Below are 16,899 nucleotides of genomic sequence, written 5' to 3'. Positions count from 1 at the left end.
ACTTAACTGTAGTCGAGCTTGTGTGGAAGGTTGAAAGGAGGGTAGAGGAAAGGGATGAAGGATGCAAGTGCTCAGGGATTGGTGGAGGAGAGGATTGGTTACAGGTGCCGTGGATACCTGTGGTTTCTCCGGTTGGGTTAGAGAAGAGGCCGAGGGCCCGCTGGGAGGTGGTGAGATTATTTGGGGAGGTTTGAAGGGTTGGAGGAGCGGCATGCTGGACACGGCTGTAACACAGATTTACTAAATACTGAACTGCTGTCTGGACTGTTCTCTGGCTGACGTGCAGGTCGTTACGGAGTCGTACGACTAGTATTCAGGATCCGTGGTGAGTAAGCTGTTTCGTTGTTTCGATGCGGTCAGCGTGAGTCGGCTGGTCGAGTGATTGGAGGTGTGCTCCTGCTCCCGAACCTCAGTTAATACATTCTGTGTTCAGAGCGTGGTCAGGCTGTGAGCCAGCCTGTGCGTGGCTTCATGGTGGTACTGACACTTCTACCACGTAGGACACTGAGAAGCACAGACACATGGAGCGTGTGCAGATATATTCAGTGTGAATACTTCTCTCTCTCCATCAGAAGCTCGTTGATGGGTGCGTGTACGATGGTTAGCTCTTCATCCTCTGTGAATGGGACCTTGAGAGCAGGAAAGTGATCCTTCATTTCTGGTGCTGGGAGTAGCACTCGTGAAGACACCTGATTCTCTGTTCCTCCTTTGTGCTCAGTTAGCAGCTGTGATTGAAGTTAATGGGGCTTAAAACACAGCGTGCGGGTCTCTTAATGCATGCACGACCTCCGCTCCTCTGCCAATATGCTTTGTGCTCACAGAGGAGAGACCTCATTAAAGGCCAGGTATTATCTGCACTGAGGTCATGAATCCTGCCTCGGACTCTCTGCTCTGTCGTCTTTCTCCCTGCTGCCGTCGTTAGCACTCCTGTCTCTTTGCTGGAGCAGGCACCACCACAGCCCCCCCACTCAGGTCTGCTTTTATGTCCTTGAAGAAAGAAAAAATGGGTGCTGTTGCTATGGCAACCCAGCAGCTGTTGCTTTCCTTTTTGTTTCTTGTCCTCATTTAGCTTCAGATGTTTGACTAAAGTGGGGGGGCGCAGGTCGTCCCTCAGTGCTCAGGTATGTGTCAGCTGGTGTGATGTTCGCCCAGCTCCCAGCTCTCCTGTCGTTTCATCTCCTCCTCTGCTCCTCCATCAGTCTGTCTCACCTTCTCTCCGTCAACTTCTATTTTCTTTCTCCCTCGTCTCCTGTCTCCTCCGTCTCTCCTGGTGTCAACGCGCTGCTTTCTGCAGACACACGAGGGGAGCTGACAGCCGTCTCTTTAATGAGACACAGTGACAGGACTCGGACGGCGGTCTGGGAGCTTGTGGCTGCAGGCGCTTTGTGCTGTTGTTGTTGTTTACTTGTTCTTCCAGAGGAGTACTGGTTCATTGCAGGTCCTTTTAGTGTGTCGTTAAAGTGATTTGTATCTGTTGATTCGGATCACAGAAGTGTAACAAATACTATTCTAAAGTCGTATCATTAAAGGAGTGTGAGCTTCACAGGCAGACGTGCTTCAAACATCATAACGTGGATACATCTCATAAGAGCCAAGGAAAACAGGGCTCCATGAGCTGAGATGAACTTTCCCTCTGGATCAATACAGTATCTATCCATCTTCATTTAAAGACACAAACACATCGGATGGTGGGTCACAAACTGACAGTGAAAAAGCGTGGTGTGCTGTGAGTTCTCCCTGAGTGGAGGGACGAGCAGGAGAGGGAGCTAACACTGTGTCCTAATGTGAGACAGTCTGCTGCATCACACTGGTCTGTTAAATACATGATCCTTTGCTTCATTTCCCCGACGCACAATATCACATTTAATGCTTTTATGTTGAAATGTGGTGATTTTATTTTGAAGGTGGGCAAACTGAATTGTTGTACTTTGTATAAAGAGGAGATATTCTGCTCTGGCCCTTACTTCCTCCTTCTCCATCCGCCTACAAGAGCGACAGAGGGGATGTAGAGCCGGGGCGTCCGGCTAGAAATGACACGCATTGTCACGCCGCATGGCGTGCGAGCAGAGAGGGCGCTCCGAAAGAAAACCAGAGAACCAATCAGAGTTTGTCGCTGACGCTCGCTCGCTGTTAGGACAGACTGAAAGATAAACAAACAGAGATCTTCAGAAAAACAAACCACACACACACAGTCAATCACACCCACACACACACACACACACACACACGCACAGTCAGACACACACACACACACAGTCAGTCACAAACAGACAGACACACACACAGACACACACACAGTCAGTCACAAACAGACAGACACACACACACACACACACAGTCAGTCACAAACAGACAGACACACACACACACACAGTCAGTCACACACAGACACACACACAGTCAGTCACACACACACACACACACACACAGTCAGTCACACACACACACACACACACACACACAGTCACACACAGTCACACACACACACAGTCAGTCTCACACACACACACACACACACAGTCAGTCAGTCAGTCACACACACACAAACACAGTCATTCACACACAGTCATACACACACACACAGTCATTCACACACAGTCACACACACACACACACACAGTCACACACAGTCACACACACACACAGTCAGTCTCACACACACACACACACAGTCAGTCACACACACACACAGTCAGTCAGTCACACACACACACACAAACACAGTCATTCACACACAGTCATACACACACACACAGTCATTCACACACAGTCACACACACACACACATACAGTCACACACACACACACACACACACAGTCACACACACACACACACACACACACACAGTCACACACACACACACACACACACACAGTCACACACACACACACACACACACAGTCACACACACACACACACACACACACAGTCACACACACACACACAGTCACACACACACACACACACACAGTCACACACACAGTCACACACACACACACACAGTCACACACACACACACACACACACACACAGTCACACACACACACACACACACAGTCACACACACACACACACACACACACAGTCACACACACAGTCACACACACACACACTTGGTGTAACCTGTGTGTGTGTGTGAAAGCAGGTGTAGTCTGTAACGTCTGTGTTTGAGCCGACAGAGTTTGTCCTGACTTCATGAAGAATCTTGTTCAGGTCCACCGTCAGTGAAAGAAGGAGGCATCACTTCCTGTAGACGTGTATGTTCAGAGAAGGCTCCTCCTGGTGGTCAGCTCAGAAGAGAGTGTTCAGGGTCTCAGGGCGGGGACGTTCAAATCAGTCTGATGTCCACACAATAAAGACATGTGGAAATGTTGAGCTGAAGTAAAAACCTTGATGAGTGCAGGAGAACAAGTACGATCTGTGTGTTTGGAGGTTTGCTTCAGGTTTTTAGGCTTTGTGCAGATTTATTCAGATTACGGCCCGGACACATCAAGCAGACGGAAAGAAACAATGGCAGTGTGCAGTGTAGTGTGTAAAAGAGGAAACAGGAAGAGGACGAGTTTAACGTGTTGGTGACCATCACTCACCGCTGACGCTCTCCTCGGTGTGTCGAAGCCTTCAAACCTCCTGTGAGAGAGGAGAGACTCCTCCTGCTGGACACTGATGGGACATGTCTTACATACACCATCATTTCATACCTGTTGTTTTTTAAAGTGCTTCTCTTTGTCCCCCCCCCATGCTCCATGTTCCCAGACAACAGTGCCAGTATAGTGTCTCGTCGGCGTGACGGCTTCAGCCAGGACATGGACCAGGAGTTGTTCCACTTGGTGCTGGTGGTGGCTGACGGTGGGGAGCCTCCGCTCAGCAGCACTGCTACCATCTCCCTCAGGGTGTGTGAGTGTCAGAGGAACACCAGGGGGCGTAACAACGTGTGCCAGGCCCAGGCCTTCCTGTCCTCAGCTGGCCTCAGCACGGGGGCGTTTGTGGCCATCCTGCTCTGCATTGTTATACTGCTAGGTATGAACAAGTCTTTGTCTTGTGTTCCCCCGACCTACGCACTGACACAAGGAGGGTTAAATGTGAAAAGAACCTTTGCATATTATGTCTTTGGTTTGCATTTCTCTGTCTGTGTAACGCTCTCTTCTCATCGCCTGCAGCCATAGTGATGCTGTTCACACAGCTACGGAACAAGAAAGCCAGCAAAGAGCCTTTGATTCTGTCTGAGGAGGACATCAGAGAGAACGTGGTGACCTACGATGATGAGGGGGGCGGCGAGGAGGACACTGAGGCCTTTGACATCGCTGCACTTAGAAATCCCAAAGCCTCGGAGCCTCGCCGGAAGCTCCACGCCTACCTCAGCTGTGGACCGAGCCCCTACGAGGAGGAGGAGGAGGAAGAGGAGGAGGAGGAGGAGGAGGGGAGGTTTGTGGTGTGGAAGAGGAGGAAATCACAGGAGATGGATTACATAAACTACAGCCCAGACTCAGATCCTGGCTGGTTTGTCATTGACAGTATTCCTCGAGAGCTTAGCCAGTCAGCGCCCTCGGTACTGCTTGAGGGTCATGACATCATCCAGCAGATCCTGCAGCAGAAGGTGGCCAAAGCAGACTTAGACACTCGAGGTCCACCATATGACTCACTCCAAACGTACGCTTACGAAGGCCGTGGGTCCTTAGCCGGCTCGGTCAGCTCTTTGGGCTTAACTGGGGCAGTGCCCGAACTAAACTATGCAGACTTGGAAGACTGGGAGCCAGACCAGCAAACACTGGAACGAATTGTTGGAGAGCAGCTGGCCACAAGCCCGGCTAACTCCGACTCATAAGGATTAGCATCCCAAGGTTTTGTTTGGAACTTGTTTTGTAACTTTGTTCGGATCTTCAAAGACAGATCACTTTTGCCATGGGAACAATGATGCAGAAGTACTGCCCCACAACGCTGGCCATTTGAAACTGTGACCTTATATAAAATCAGAGGATTAGAAAAGCCATGTGAAAAAATAGCAAACAGAAGGCTGGCTGATTTTGCTGTGTGCTTTTCTGAAATGAGAGAAAAAACAGGATGTCGGCGTTCAAATTGTTACGTGTGTCACCCTCGACCTTCACTGCTGCTGTGACTCCAAAGCCCCGGGTCAGAGTGCTGGTGTGACCTTAGCTCCCCATCATCCATCCTGTGAGCTCATGTTGACTTCTTTACTGATCAGACAGTCCAAAGAAGTTGGAAGAGAAATGGAATATTAGATGTCCTATAGGTTATAAGGCCCTCCAAAGAAAAAGAATAAATGGTTCTGATAATGTAAGTCATGGCATTCTAAATATCTTTGCATGCAAAGTGTGACAGCAGGTACGCTTCATCTTCCCACGTTAGCATCACCTCTGACCTCTGCTGACACCTGCTCTTCCATTTCCTCTAAAATGGTTTTAAAGTAAAGTGAATGCAGTCATGTCATTGTCACAGCTGCTACTCACACATGCATCACACAGGTAATATCATCAGGCAGCGTCACATGAACAATCACTGCTATGCAGATGATATTGTGTTTTATGTTTGTGTTACAAAATGACCTGAAAGGCTGTGCTCAGACTATGGGTGTCATGGTACCACTCTATGTAGATGCATTCTGGGGCTTGTTATGCCTTCATGGAGATCAGACAGGGGATAGAGCTGGGCTTTTTTTTTTTTTTTTTTTTGGGGGGGGGGGGGGATGACGGCTGCCTGCTTCCAGGACAACAGCCTCTTTACTGGGGGCATGCAAACTAACATCTCGACCACCTAATTCCAAATGTTTAAATACAAAAATAGAATTAAAGAATATGGGGTATAAAAAAATTCCTTACCAATAGATTTCATCACAAACGTGTTCATGAAGGTGTCTAATAACACAAATAAAAACATTTAAATCCAACTCTTATGGGAAAATCCGTGAGAGCGGCTCAAAGTCGGGGTACCTGGAATAGTAATTTATTGGTACGATATACTTATTGGGGAAAATGTTAACCTTTGCTTTTGATAGACTGTGAGAGGTCAAACTAGGGGTTCTTTAGGATTCTGAATCCATTGCAAACATTTGTTTTCCAAAAATCCACTCCTTGGTGGAGAAATGGCCACGGCCACTTTTACATGTAAATTTACAGTAGCTCTATATGTTGATTTTAATATCTTGAATACTAGTTAAACATATACTGCACCACATTGCTTAATGTATTAGGGGTCCAGGTCTGAGCTTTCTTCACACTCTACTGTTCTTAAAGTGGGGACTGAGACCCCCTGGGGGCTTGTGAGACACTGAGAGGGGGGTCACGAGATGCTTTCCATCACCAAATACAAAAAGATGAATGATCTAAAATTTCATATCTTACCCATTATGGTGGAAAAAAAATTAAAAAATATTAGTTGACTTTTATACAGTGGCAAAGTAATTTTGCTGAAATGAAGTTCATGGTTACAAAATTAATTGAAGTATTCACATACAGTATAGGAATATAGGTGCTGTGAATATTTGCTGCCTGCAATTGAAAACACACAGACATCACCTGAGTGTCTGTTTGTTAAATGTCCACTCAGTCCTACAGTTTACACACACAGATTACTTATGTCCTGCTGACTTTGAGCCGCTCTCACAGATTTTCCTCCAGGAGTTGGATTTATTTATTCCCAGATTTTTTTGCACTATTCCCATACGAGCAGCAACATGTCCGATGTGTCCTTTAAGTGCCCTGTGAGTGACATATGAATGGGATTACATCATTCTGATGATCTCCCTACATAGCAGCCTCTACCATCAGGCTGTAATATCACACCCACATTCCAGTGTGGCACTTGGTAATCCAGCACAGACCACATCGATCTAATATTTGAATGGATGTGCAGGAATGAGGAGACATGGAGGGTCTTTTTGATGTTATTTCAAGCATTTTGTTGGACCCTCATTTATATTTGAATACTTTTTTTTTGAGTATGATGCACATCTGCCATGAATTAACATTTAATGAGTTGTTATGCAGTTATGTTACCGTTACTTTAATACCTGGTAAAAAAGGTTTTGCTACAATCTCACCATGTGTCAGACAGATGAAATCAGTCTGTGTGTGATCACTTATCGGACGATCATGTGAAGAAATGTACGACGTCTTAAATATTCCCGTGATACTTCTTACCTTGACTTATCCTCCTTCTATTCGTCCTCTCCCCTGGCTGTCGTGGCAGATAAAGTGAGACTGAAAGCTGAGGGAGAAGAAACAGATCATCTGGAGAAGGTGTAAAACAGGGAGTCTGAAATCAGAACAACGATGGTTTCCTACAGTCATGTCTTCTCGTAGGTCGATTTGAAATGTTTCATCCATAAAAGAGACTCATCCTTGTGATTCTCTTCTCTATAGTTTTGTAATGTTTTTTTATACAGTGTTCTGCAGTGATTTGTATTCATCCTCAACACTGACCACACCTTGGCTTGGTCAGCAGTAAGAGTCATGTTTTTACTGGTTGGTGTAAGTCATGAGATAATTATGTTACTTTGCTTCATGTGGGTTTATGTAGCTCTGGACAAAATTAAGAGACAGCTGGTCTGAAGATGTGTGCGTGTGTGTGTGTGTGTATGTGTGTGTGTGTGCGTGTGTGTGTGTGTGACTCTTTACACAGCAGGGGGTCAATGTGTAGCTGTGACCTTCCAGAACAACTAAACAGTCCATCTACCATTTCCAACTGTAAACAACAATCTTTTCATGACTGTATAATGTTTGAGTTTACAGGTCACATGTGTCACTCTGTTTAAAATGGGTACTACAGTCTAAATTAGAGACACCCTCTTCGGCAGAGTGATTGGTAAATATAGATGATTTACACGGACACAGATGTGACTCACATGCAGGGATGGACATTTCAAACATCTTTGGAGTGGTCTCTTCATTTTGTCCAGAGCTGTGAACGGCAGTATGCCGCTGATTTCCTGAACAGGACTCAACAAAAGACTCTGTGAGGGAAGGAAGAAGCCATCGTCATGACTTCTTTTCACTTGTGATGAATGATGTTTCTGTTGTGAATTTCCCGCCCAGGATGTGAAATATCTATATCCAGGTTGTGAGCAGTGACAAGCTGACCCAGCTCGCTCTCCTTCCTGTCTCCTGATCTCCTTCTCACTTTGCTGTCTTCTTTGGATTAATGAAAGTGTGTAATTCATCGCTCTGTTTGAAAACGAGTGGATCAGTGAACAGATGGACAAAATAAAGCACACGGTTGTATATTTTTTGAATGAATAAACAGACAGATGATTTAAGACATTTATATTCTCTGGTATGCTTTGATTACTTTAAAGGCGCGGTCACACTGACCATCCGCAGCGTGCCCGAGCACGCTTCAACCTTCAAGTCTGAAGTCATGCTGGAGTACGGCACGGTACGGATGGCCAGTGTGACCACGCCCTGAACAGTGTTACTCTTTATGTGAACAAACTTTAGGTCCAGTCCGGAGAGTTTGGACTCCATCATGATGACTCCATGTAGACCCAGTGTAGACCCAGGTGGTACCTGTAGAGCAGGTGAGCCCCAGCTGTTTTAAGGTTCTGTTTCTGTGTTAAATGAACAAAAAGAACATCATGAAACAGACTGTGGATTATTAGATATCCACAGTTAGATTTATTTAGCTGAGGCCAAACATACGCTCAAACATGCTTAACCAAGACTTCACAATAACTAACACATGCTCTCACCTTCTGCTTGACTCGTACATGTCAGACAGAAACTCTTTCAGCAGACAGCTGGCTCCAACCTAAAGAAAACTGCTGCTAGCATGAGATTTTACACATCTGTATGACAGCTTCACAAACCTACAAGAAGAATTATTCTGAGATGGTTGACACAATTCAAAGATATATGATGATGATGATGGAGGTGAATGACTCCATGAAAATACAACAAGTTGTGAAGAACAGATCCACAGCTGGCCACGCCCACCTCCTCTGGTTACTTTGTTTATGAGCTTGCATTGTCGTCTGTGATGTCTGCCAGCGGGATAGGATGGGGGAGGTGATGAAGTATGCAGGACGTGATGAGGACTGGACAAACATGGACACTGATGGCTGGTTGGAGGAGAGTCTCACATATCAAACTGACGAGGAACGAGAGGAGAACAGATTTTAAAATTGAACAACAGCAGGATGAATGGTGGAGACACTCCTTCACATGTTGTGAAAACGGTGTTTCTCTACAGGCTCTCGTGTTTGCTATCGAGAGGAACAACTATTTTCACTATTTTTACTATTTTCTTTCCAGCTCTTTCCATCTGCTTGTCCAGTGTCCTAACTGGTATAATGGGAAAATAAATCCCTAAGAAAAAGAGCCTGAAAAGTTTTTAATTGGCAGCCCAGAAGGATTCAATGTGTAATAATCGGCTTCATAGTGCTTGAAGTTCTTCATTAACAACCAGTGAGGGACTCGTATATCTGTCCTGCTGTCTCTGGAGGTCCAATAAAGAACATAAATGAATCAGCGTTGGAGTCCTTTGTAAACCTTTTTCCACAAATTCACACGACCTCTCCTACAGGAGCGTTACTTTAACAGCTTAACGTGGAGGTAGTGTATGCAGCTATAATACACAATATATACAGTATATATATATCATTAGTGCTCCATAATGAAACTAAATACAAAGGTGTAATTGTGTCCATGCTGAAAACACGTTCTTACCCTTCACTTTCTAAACCCCATGCCGATTTGCCACAGTTTCACAAACATACAATTGTCACGCTTTGAGGCTGAACGTGTCACACAGTGTTTGTTCAAATCCATCGAAAACTACGGAGCTTCTGATCTTAATAGCCAACAACGCAGGATGACTGGACAGCTTGTAATGTCCAGGCATAGTGACATAAACAGAGACAGTTAAAGTCATGGGTTTAAAAGGACCACTGTTGTGTGGTGAGAGGAGAGAGCAGTCTTGTGACGCCGGGTCTGTACGACCATGTGAGAAACAATGAGTTTCCTCTCGAGCTTTAAAGGATGATGTGAAACTTCAGTTCAGTCAGAGAGAAATACAGTTTAAAGAAAAGCATCATCCATATTTAACTCTGCAGCAGGGAACATGTAAGATGTGTTTTCACTGGTTTTATTGGCTAACAAAGCTTCTAAACCATCTTCATGCAATTATGAAGCTCAAGACTGCCCTCTGCTGGGTGTGAGGTGAAATGACACCCATGACAGACCAGCAAAGATAAAATACTGGGACAGATTGAAATGATGTGATGTTACATTTCAGATGGTTTACAAATGGTCAGAAACTTAAGAAACACATCCAATGGACATAGCATTGAGCTGCAGATGAGATGACACAAAGACTGCAGGAAATCTGCCCCATGATTTCATCCTGTCATTGTCAAAAGTTAAAAGGAGGGCAGGTGAGGGCAGGTAAGTCTTGACGAGGAGCTGACGAGGTGACAACAATAATCTGGCACCGGCTGCATGGAGAGAGCCGGCTTAAATACAGGAGCTGATGAGCTGATGAGATGATCCACACCTGTGAGCGCACCTGCAACCACTCTAATCAAGGGGGGAAGGGAGAACGCAGGAGGAGCAGACAGACAGGGAAAACTAACAAACACACGTGGAAAACACACTAACAATCACAATCACACTAACCAGATCATAACATGTCCTACCCTAAAACATTGACTCCATGATGATCAGCAGCAATGTCTCTGCCTCTGGAACCATCAGCAGCGCCATGACAGCTTCTGTTGGTCCTACTATTTAATCCACATCATCAACGTGTGCTGCTGCCCTCTTGGCCAGGTCACCCTTGGGAAAGAGATATTGATCTCAATGGGTTCATTACCTGGTTAAATAAAGGTTAAATAAAAAAAAATAAACTTACAATGTGGCCTTAACTCTGAACAAAGAGGATTAGAGAGATTCAATTAAAAAAAAAAGAAGCTTTATTTGTCCCGGAGGGCATTTCCAAGGCACACAGAGCAGTAAATGAATGACAGTGCAGTTATACAAAAAACGTAACCAACAATAAAGAGTCAACTAAAGAATAAAGTGTATAAAAGTACAAAGTTAAAAAAAGTCCAAATTAAAAATAAAAAAGAAAGACACAGACATACTGTATGTAGTGAACAGATGTAAACATAACAATAGTGCAGTAAATAGGAAATAAATGTACATATGGAGCTGTGTGCAAGTAGGCAGATACTAAATAATACAGTGATAGTGATAATAGAACAACAGACTCAATATATGAACTTCATTAATCTCTTGAGAAGGTTCCAGAAGCAGGTAGCACCAAAAACAGGAAAAGCACTACATACAGGGATACAAACACGTTTTATATATATATATATATATATATATATATACTGTACACAATAGCAGTATATGAACGACCTGAAGTTCAAAGCTTTACCTCTTGTTTTTGTAACCTTTGACGTGTGTTCTCTCTGTGCAATCTTCATTTACCTTTAGTCAGAAATACATGCAACTTTTCTGTGCACTCTCTTCCCTTTGGTAAAATGTTCTTGCAATATCTCATGTGCATTTTTTGTACCTTATTCACTTTCTCAACAAATGTCATGCAAAGCTGCTGTACCTTGTTAGCAATATTTTTTACCATTAAAGTGGCCTTGAACTAAGTTCTTTTTGCTTGATAAGTGTCTTACCTGAAAACATTGACTCCATGTTGGTAGAGCTGGTGTTCTGCTGGATTGGATCAAAGATGGCTGCCAGCTCAGACGTGAACTCGATTTCTCAGCCTCTGGAACCATCAGCAGCGCCACGACAGCTCCCATGGCTCACCACCTCAGCTGCTCCTCCTGCTCTAAATGCTGCTTCACCTGTGGAGACACAGATCAAACTGTTTACTCTTAATGATGCCAAAAAGAACAGGTTCAGCCTATACTCTTTTCTATTCTATGTATAGAGAGCCAACATGAACCCACCATGAGCCATCTCTTGACATCCTCTCCTCATGGTGAGCAGTCATTCACCTCGACTGTGTTGGACTTAAAGTCTACTACAGAGCTAAAACCTCCTGCTATTTAGTCCAGACCATCAAAACAACTCTTACACTTACAATCTGACATTACTGTAAACTAAGAGGATTACTTTAAGAATCTGGACTAATCAATCTCATCACAGCAGCTCAATTTGTGACTGAAAAATTAAGACAAGATACATCGGTACAAACGTTTGACGGATCATTCAAAACACCAAACAATGAACAACACAAAGGAACAGTAGATGATTGAATATGTAGGACATCAGAAGCACTGTCTCAAATGCTTTTTTAGTTGACAATTCGAGACAGAGGGAGCAACAAGTGGGAGGAAGATGTCAAGACTTCTTCACAGCACTCCGATACCAAAGGAGAAGTTCAAGTGATGTACAGACACTCAGCCTGTCATCGGGGATAGGGCCGAGGTGTCCCTGCAAAGATTCCATCCAACACGAGAGAAGACTGCATGTCCCGACAGATGCTCCTCGTCGTCTGCAACAGGGACATCAAGACACACGATGTGTGTCACGTGGCCCTACCCTGCAAAGCGTCAGTGAATCGTCCCTCATGCCCCATCAGAGCAACATTCTGGGGGTTGTGATGCTTCTTGAAGATTTTGGAGGTGAGAGGGAAAAAAAAGATCCACTCTGAGGCTGAGGAGAAAGAGTAAGAGGAACAGATGAGTAGGAAGGGAAGGAGAAAAGCATAATAGTATAGAAAGAGGTATATGAAGAGAAAGACCAAAGAAGGGAGGAATGAGAAAGAGGAGGAAGAAGAGCGAGAGGAAGAGTAAGAGGAGGCAGAGGAGAAAGAAAGATGGAGAGGAGGAGGAAGGCAGGAGACAGAGGAAGAGAAGGAACAACAAAAGAGGCAGAGGAGATAAGAGATAATGAGATGGGGAAAGGAAATGGTGAGAAAGGTGAGGAAGAGGGGGAATACACTATACAGAGAGAGCCACTGAGAAGAAAAGAGAACGAGGGAAAGGAGCAAGAGGGAATCAGATGGGGAGAAAGAAGGGGCTACTCAGAAAGAGGAAGAGATATATCAAAAAGTCTGAGGAGGAAGAAAATGATTTAGAGGAGAAGGAGGAAAAACATGAGGAGAAAGATAGATACAGAGGTAAAGGGAGACAGAAAGATCAGAAACATTCGGAGGAAAAAGAAATAGAATCAGGAATAGGACACGCAGGGAGCTATATGGAGAGAAAGAAGAAAGAGCCAGCAAGCTGAGAAGAGAAATATCCAGGAGACAGAGGAAGATAAAGAAAAGGGGGAGTAAGAGGAAAGCGATGTGGGAACAAGATGCCAAATAAAAAGATAAGGAGAAAGATGGAGAAGGCAACTCAGGCAGAGGACAATTTTTTTATTTTTTTTTTAAAAAGACAGAAGCAGGCAAGGAAGAAAAAAGAGGAAGTAGAGGAGAGGGAACATATGGGACAGGTGGAGAAGAAGAGAAGAAGAAGAAAGGACCAGATGAGGACATGGTAGAAAGGGGAAGTAGCAAAGCTCAGCTGATCAGCAGCACTGAGACTAATATACTTAAGAGATGAAGCAGATGAAGAGGAGCACGTTTTAATTCACTATTCTTTATCAAAGAAAGGCTAACCTGTCGCACTCTCGTCTACTCTTCCAACTTCTGGAGTTCTAAATGTGCCACTGGAGCTCCAGTGTAGGACACATGGTGGACGTCTTTTGCTCTTCCTGTCTTCAGGGAGGAAAGCGGCGCGGGCCTCTTCAAAAGGTGTTTGTGCCAAAATGTATCCATAATGACTAATGCAAGAGGAGGTTGGCAGTGAAGCGACTATCCAAGATACCAACCAACCTTTAAACTGGCGCCAACATAAACCTGTACGTGGAGGCATCTTCTCCGAAGAGGACTGATTTAAAAACTTAATTTTATGAATATTTTTGAGTGATATAAGCATATGAAGCTTTGTGCGTTTCTTACTACCTGCATGAAGATGGATTAGTTCTATCTCTGTGGACTTTGGTTGGCTATAGGGCAGGCTATCACATTGTGACTGATCAGGCCATTTGTTATCGTTGTCTGTGTCAGTTATCCTAACTGGATACCTTACATGTGACAACCTGTAGTGAAAATAAAATAAAATTCAGCAAAAGGCCTAAATAATCAAAACTATGACGCACACTGCATTCACCAATGAAAACAAGTAGGCTACACATGATCTTGTAATCATCAACGTACCCCCATTTTAATTGTTTGTAAATCACTGTTATTGTGCATTAATGCCTCTTATCATGAGTTGATTTTTTTTTTTGTTACTGAAAAAGACAAAGTTATGAGCCACAGTATTTTTGGAGAAAGCGCTTCAGATAATATATTATGTTCAACCAAGCGGCTGAGACACCTTTTATTGCAGATGTTTGGAATGTTTGCTTACTATAATGACCTTTATTAAACATTACACTTGTGTTGCTTTCCAGTGTGACAGACATATTGTCCTCTTTGCTCTCCCACCAGGCTGTTGAAGGTTTGATCCCAAGATGAAGTGTGAACACACTGTGCAAATGTAACTTCAAACTGTTTAATGGTAATAAATTGTATTATAAGCTTTTAGAATAATATTGATCTTTTAGTCTTTTTAGTGTATGTTTTGTAACGGGTCTTGTCTTAAAAGAAGGGGTGCCAGTCAGAGTCAGTCTGACAAATAATATGTTAAACTTGAACCAATATATATATTAACCCGCACAACAAACATGCATAAACAACAGGTTGAAAACAATTTTACAATAAATATATACAACAGACATTTTTTAGTTTTTGTATTTTGAAATTCCATGAGGACAATCCATTCCATATTCCACCACCCGTTCAGTCATTCCTTTCCGATCCACTGAATAAAAGATCCAGTCCGGGTTTTACCACGGATTCCCACCCTACAAACAACCCGGAAACAACAATGTAACTTTTTGGAACACACCAAATCATTTTCAACTTTACTAAATAATAAGTCACTGTACCTCCCGTCAGTAGTCTGAGATGTCAGGGATGACACGGCTGTAATGAAGCTCGTTATTCTGCGGAATTTATAAAAGTACGAGTTTAAACAGAGAACGTTAACGGACAGAATGTTATTGATGCTAACTTTCTTTTAGCTCTTACCAAGAGGCAGCGATCAAAGGTTTCAACAGCAGATACTTCCGCAAGCAGGTAAGAGTAATTTAGTTTTTTATATGGTTTGAGGTGTGTCTCTTCAGTAGTCCTGAACGCGAGTGTTTGGAGGGGTGGTTTTAAATCGTGTGTTATTGGATGATTGGTGCTAGGTGGGCGTGAACGGCTGGATTGGTGAATGAATGAACTGGTTGATGAATGAGTGATGTCAGTACAGCTGAATCGCTACACTCTTCCCCCCTTCGCCAAAGCCGCCAAAGGTGAGACGTTATTGTTAGCTTCTTGTCCTCCTGCAGGTCTATCCAACTCAGTCAGCAGGACAGTGGTTATCGAAGAACCCCATGAAATCCTCTTCATCCGAGTCCTCCAGAAAAATGTCTAAAACACGCTGCTATTCCCGCTTCTCCAGCTCTTGTGCAGTGGGATAGCAGGGCTTCAGCCGGGCAATGTGTACAATCCTCAGGTCCTGCCCAGAATCCTCCAGAACCACTTGGTAGTTCACTGGTCCTACCTGTTCAACCACTCGATAGGGCCCTTGCCATTTAGGGGCTAGCTTGGCAGTAAAGGATTTTTTGGCTTTGGAGAGGGGATGGGCTCGGACCCAAACTGTGTCTTGTGTCTCGAACTCCATGTCTCGTCGGGTTTTGTCATAGTGTTTTTTCTGTCTACGCTGTGCTGAATCTATGTTTTTATTGACAAAGGAACTCAGGTCTTCCAGCTGGGCCACCTTGTTATAAGCAGGGGTGTTTGGCACAGACTCTCTGGGTTGCAGCATGACATCCAGGGGTCCCCTTAGTGGGCGACGGAGATTCAGCTCTGCAGGAGAAACTCCAGTGGTCTCCTGAACGGCGGAATTGATAGTGAAGCGGAACTCGGATAGATATTTGTCCCAGTGTTTGTGCTGATTCCCAACATAGGAAGCGATCATGGATTTTAAGGTATGATTCACTCTCTCGGTCAAATTGGTCTGGGGATGATAAGCTGAGGTCATTTTGTGTCCCACATTCCAGGTTCTGACTACCCGGTAGATGAGATCTTCCATTATGCAAAGGGAAGTATTTGAGTTTATGATTACCTTTTCATTGTCGACAACCTTTTTATAAAGGACCTGGCACTCAGGATCCTCCTGCTGCGCCTTCCATAAGGCCTCAATGGATAGAGGGAGTTCGTTTGTTAGGCCTGAGGAATCCGACATGACGGTAGCACATACAGGTAGAGAGGGATGATTCCCTGTTGTGGCTCGTGAAAGAGCATCAGGCACGGTGTTATATTTCCCTTTCCTCTACAGGTAAAAACTTCACCTCCGTCTGAGCGGCCCCTTCTAAATTATTATACACCAGATGGGCTTTTTCCTTTTCACTCAAGGGTTTAGTGTTCACAAAATTGTCCATCTCGTCGATCCATTCCTCAACGGTGAGAGAGTCTGGTCTGTCCAACTTTCCTGAAAACTTTGGTACCTTGCGGTCCTGTTGTACATAAACCACCTCCCTTCTCTCTCCTCCCGCTGTCGTGGGCCTGACAGGATCAGCACTAGAGGACCCAGCTGCCGTCAGTCCTTTTAGTTGATGCTTCAATTCACGGATTTCGTCCTTCATCTGGTCCACGGTGGGTTCCATTCTGGTCTCGGTATGTAGAGCAGACTTTAATATAACCGTCCCCAGATCCGACCAATCACGTCTCACTGGTTCCCCCCACTGCTCTTACTGTGCTAATAACAAACGGTGTTGATAAAAGGAAAAAAAAAATCTAAATAACACGCCGTCCGCCACTTCCTACAATATGTTAAA

At 44.3% G+C, this 16,899-nt stretch overlaps 1 protein-coding gene across 1 annotated transcript in view; it reads left to right on the top strand.

The window, feature by feature from the left end:
• LOC306826853 (cadherin-18-like) overlaps nt 1-5,677 on the top strand; it is an 82,357-nt gene extending 76,680 nt beyond the window's left edge. The window contains exons 11-12 of the mRNA XM_079348387.1: nt 3,755-4,018; nt 4,159-5,677. Of these exons, the coding sequence (XP_079204513.1) occupies nt 3,755-4,018; nt 4,159-4,823 (929 nt within the window). The 3' untranslated portion in view covers nt 4,824-5,677. The remainder of the gene's footprint in view (nt 1-3,754; nt 4,019-4,158) is intronic.
• The last annotated feature ends 11,222 nt before the right edge of the window (nt 5,678-16,899 follow it).

This window comes from Symphodus melops, assembly GCF_947650265.1.
Source record: "Symphodus melops genome assembly, chromosome: 7".
NCBI classification, from domain to species: domain Eukaryota; kingdom Metazoa; phylum Chordata; class Actinopteri; order Labriformes; family Labridae; genus Symphodus; species Symphodus melops.
Note: the sequence above shows the minus strand (reverse complement) of the source record. Positions and strands in the feature narration are given on the sequence as shown.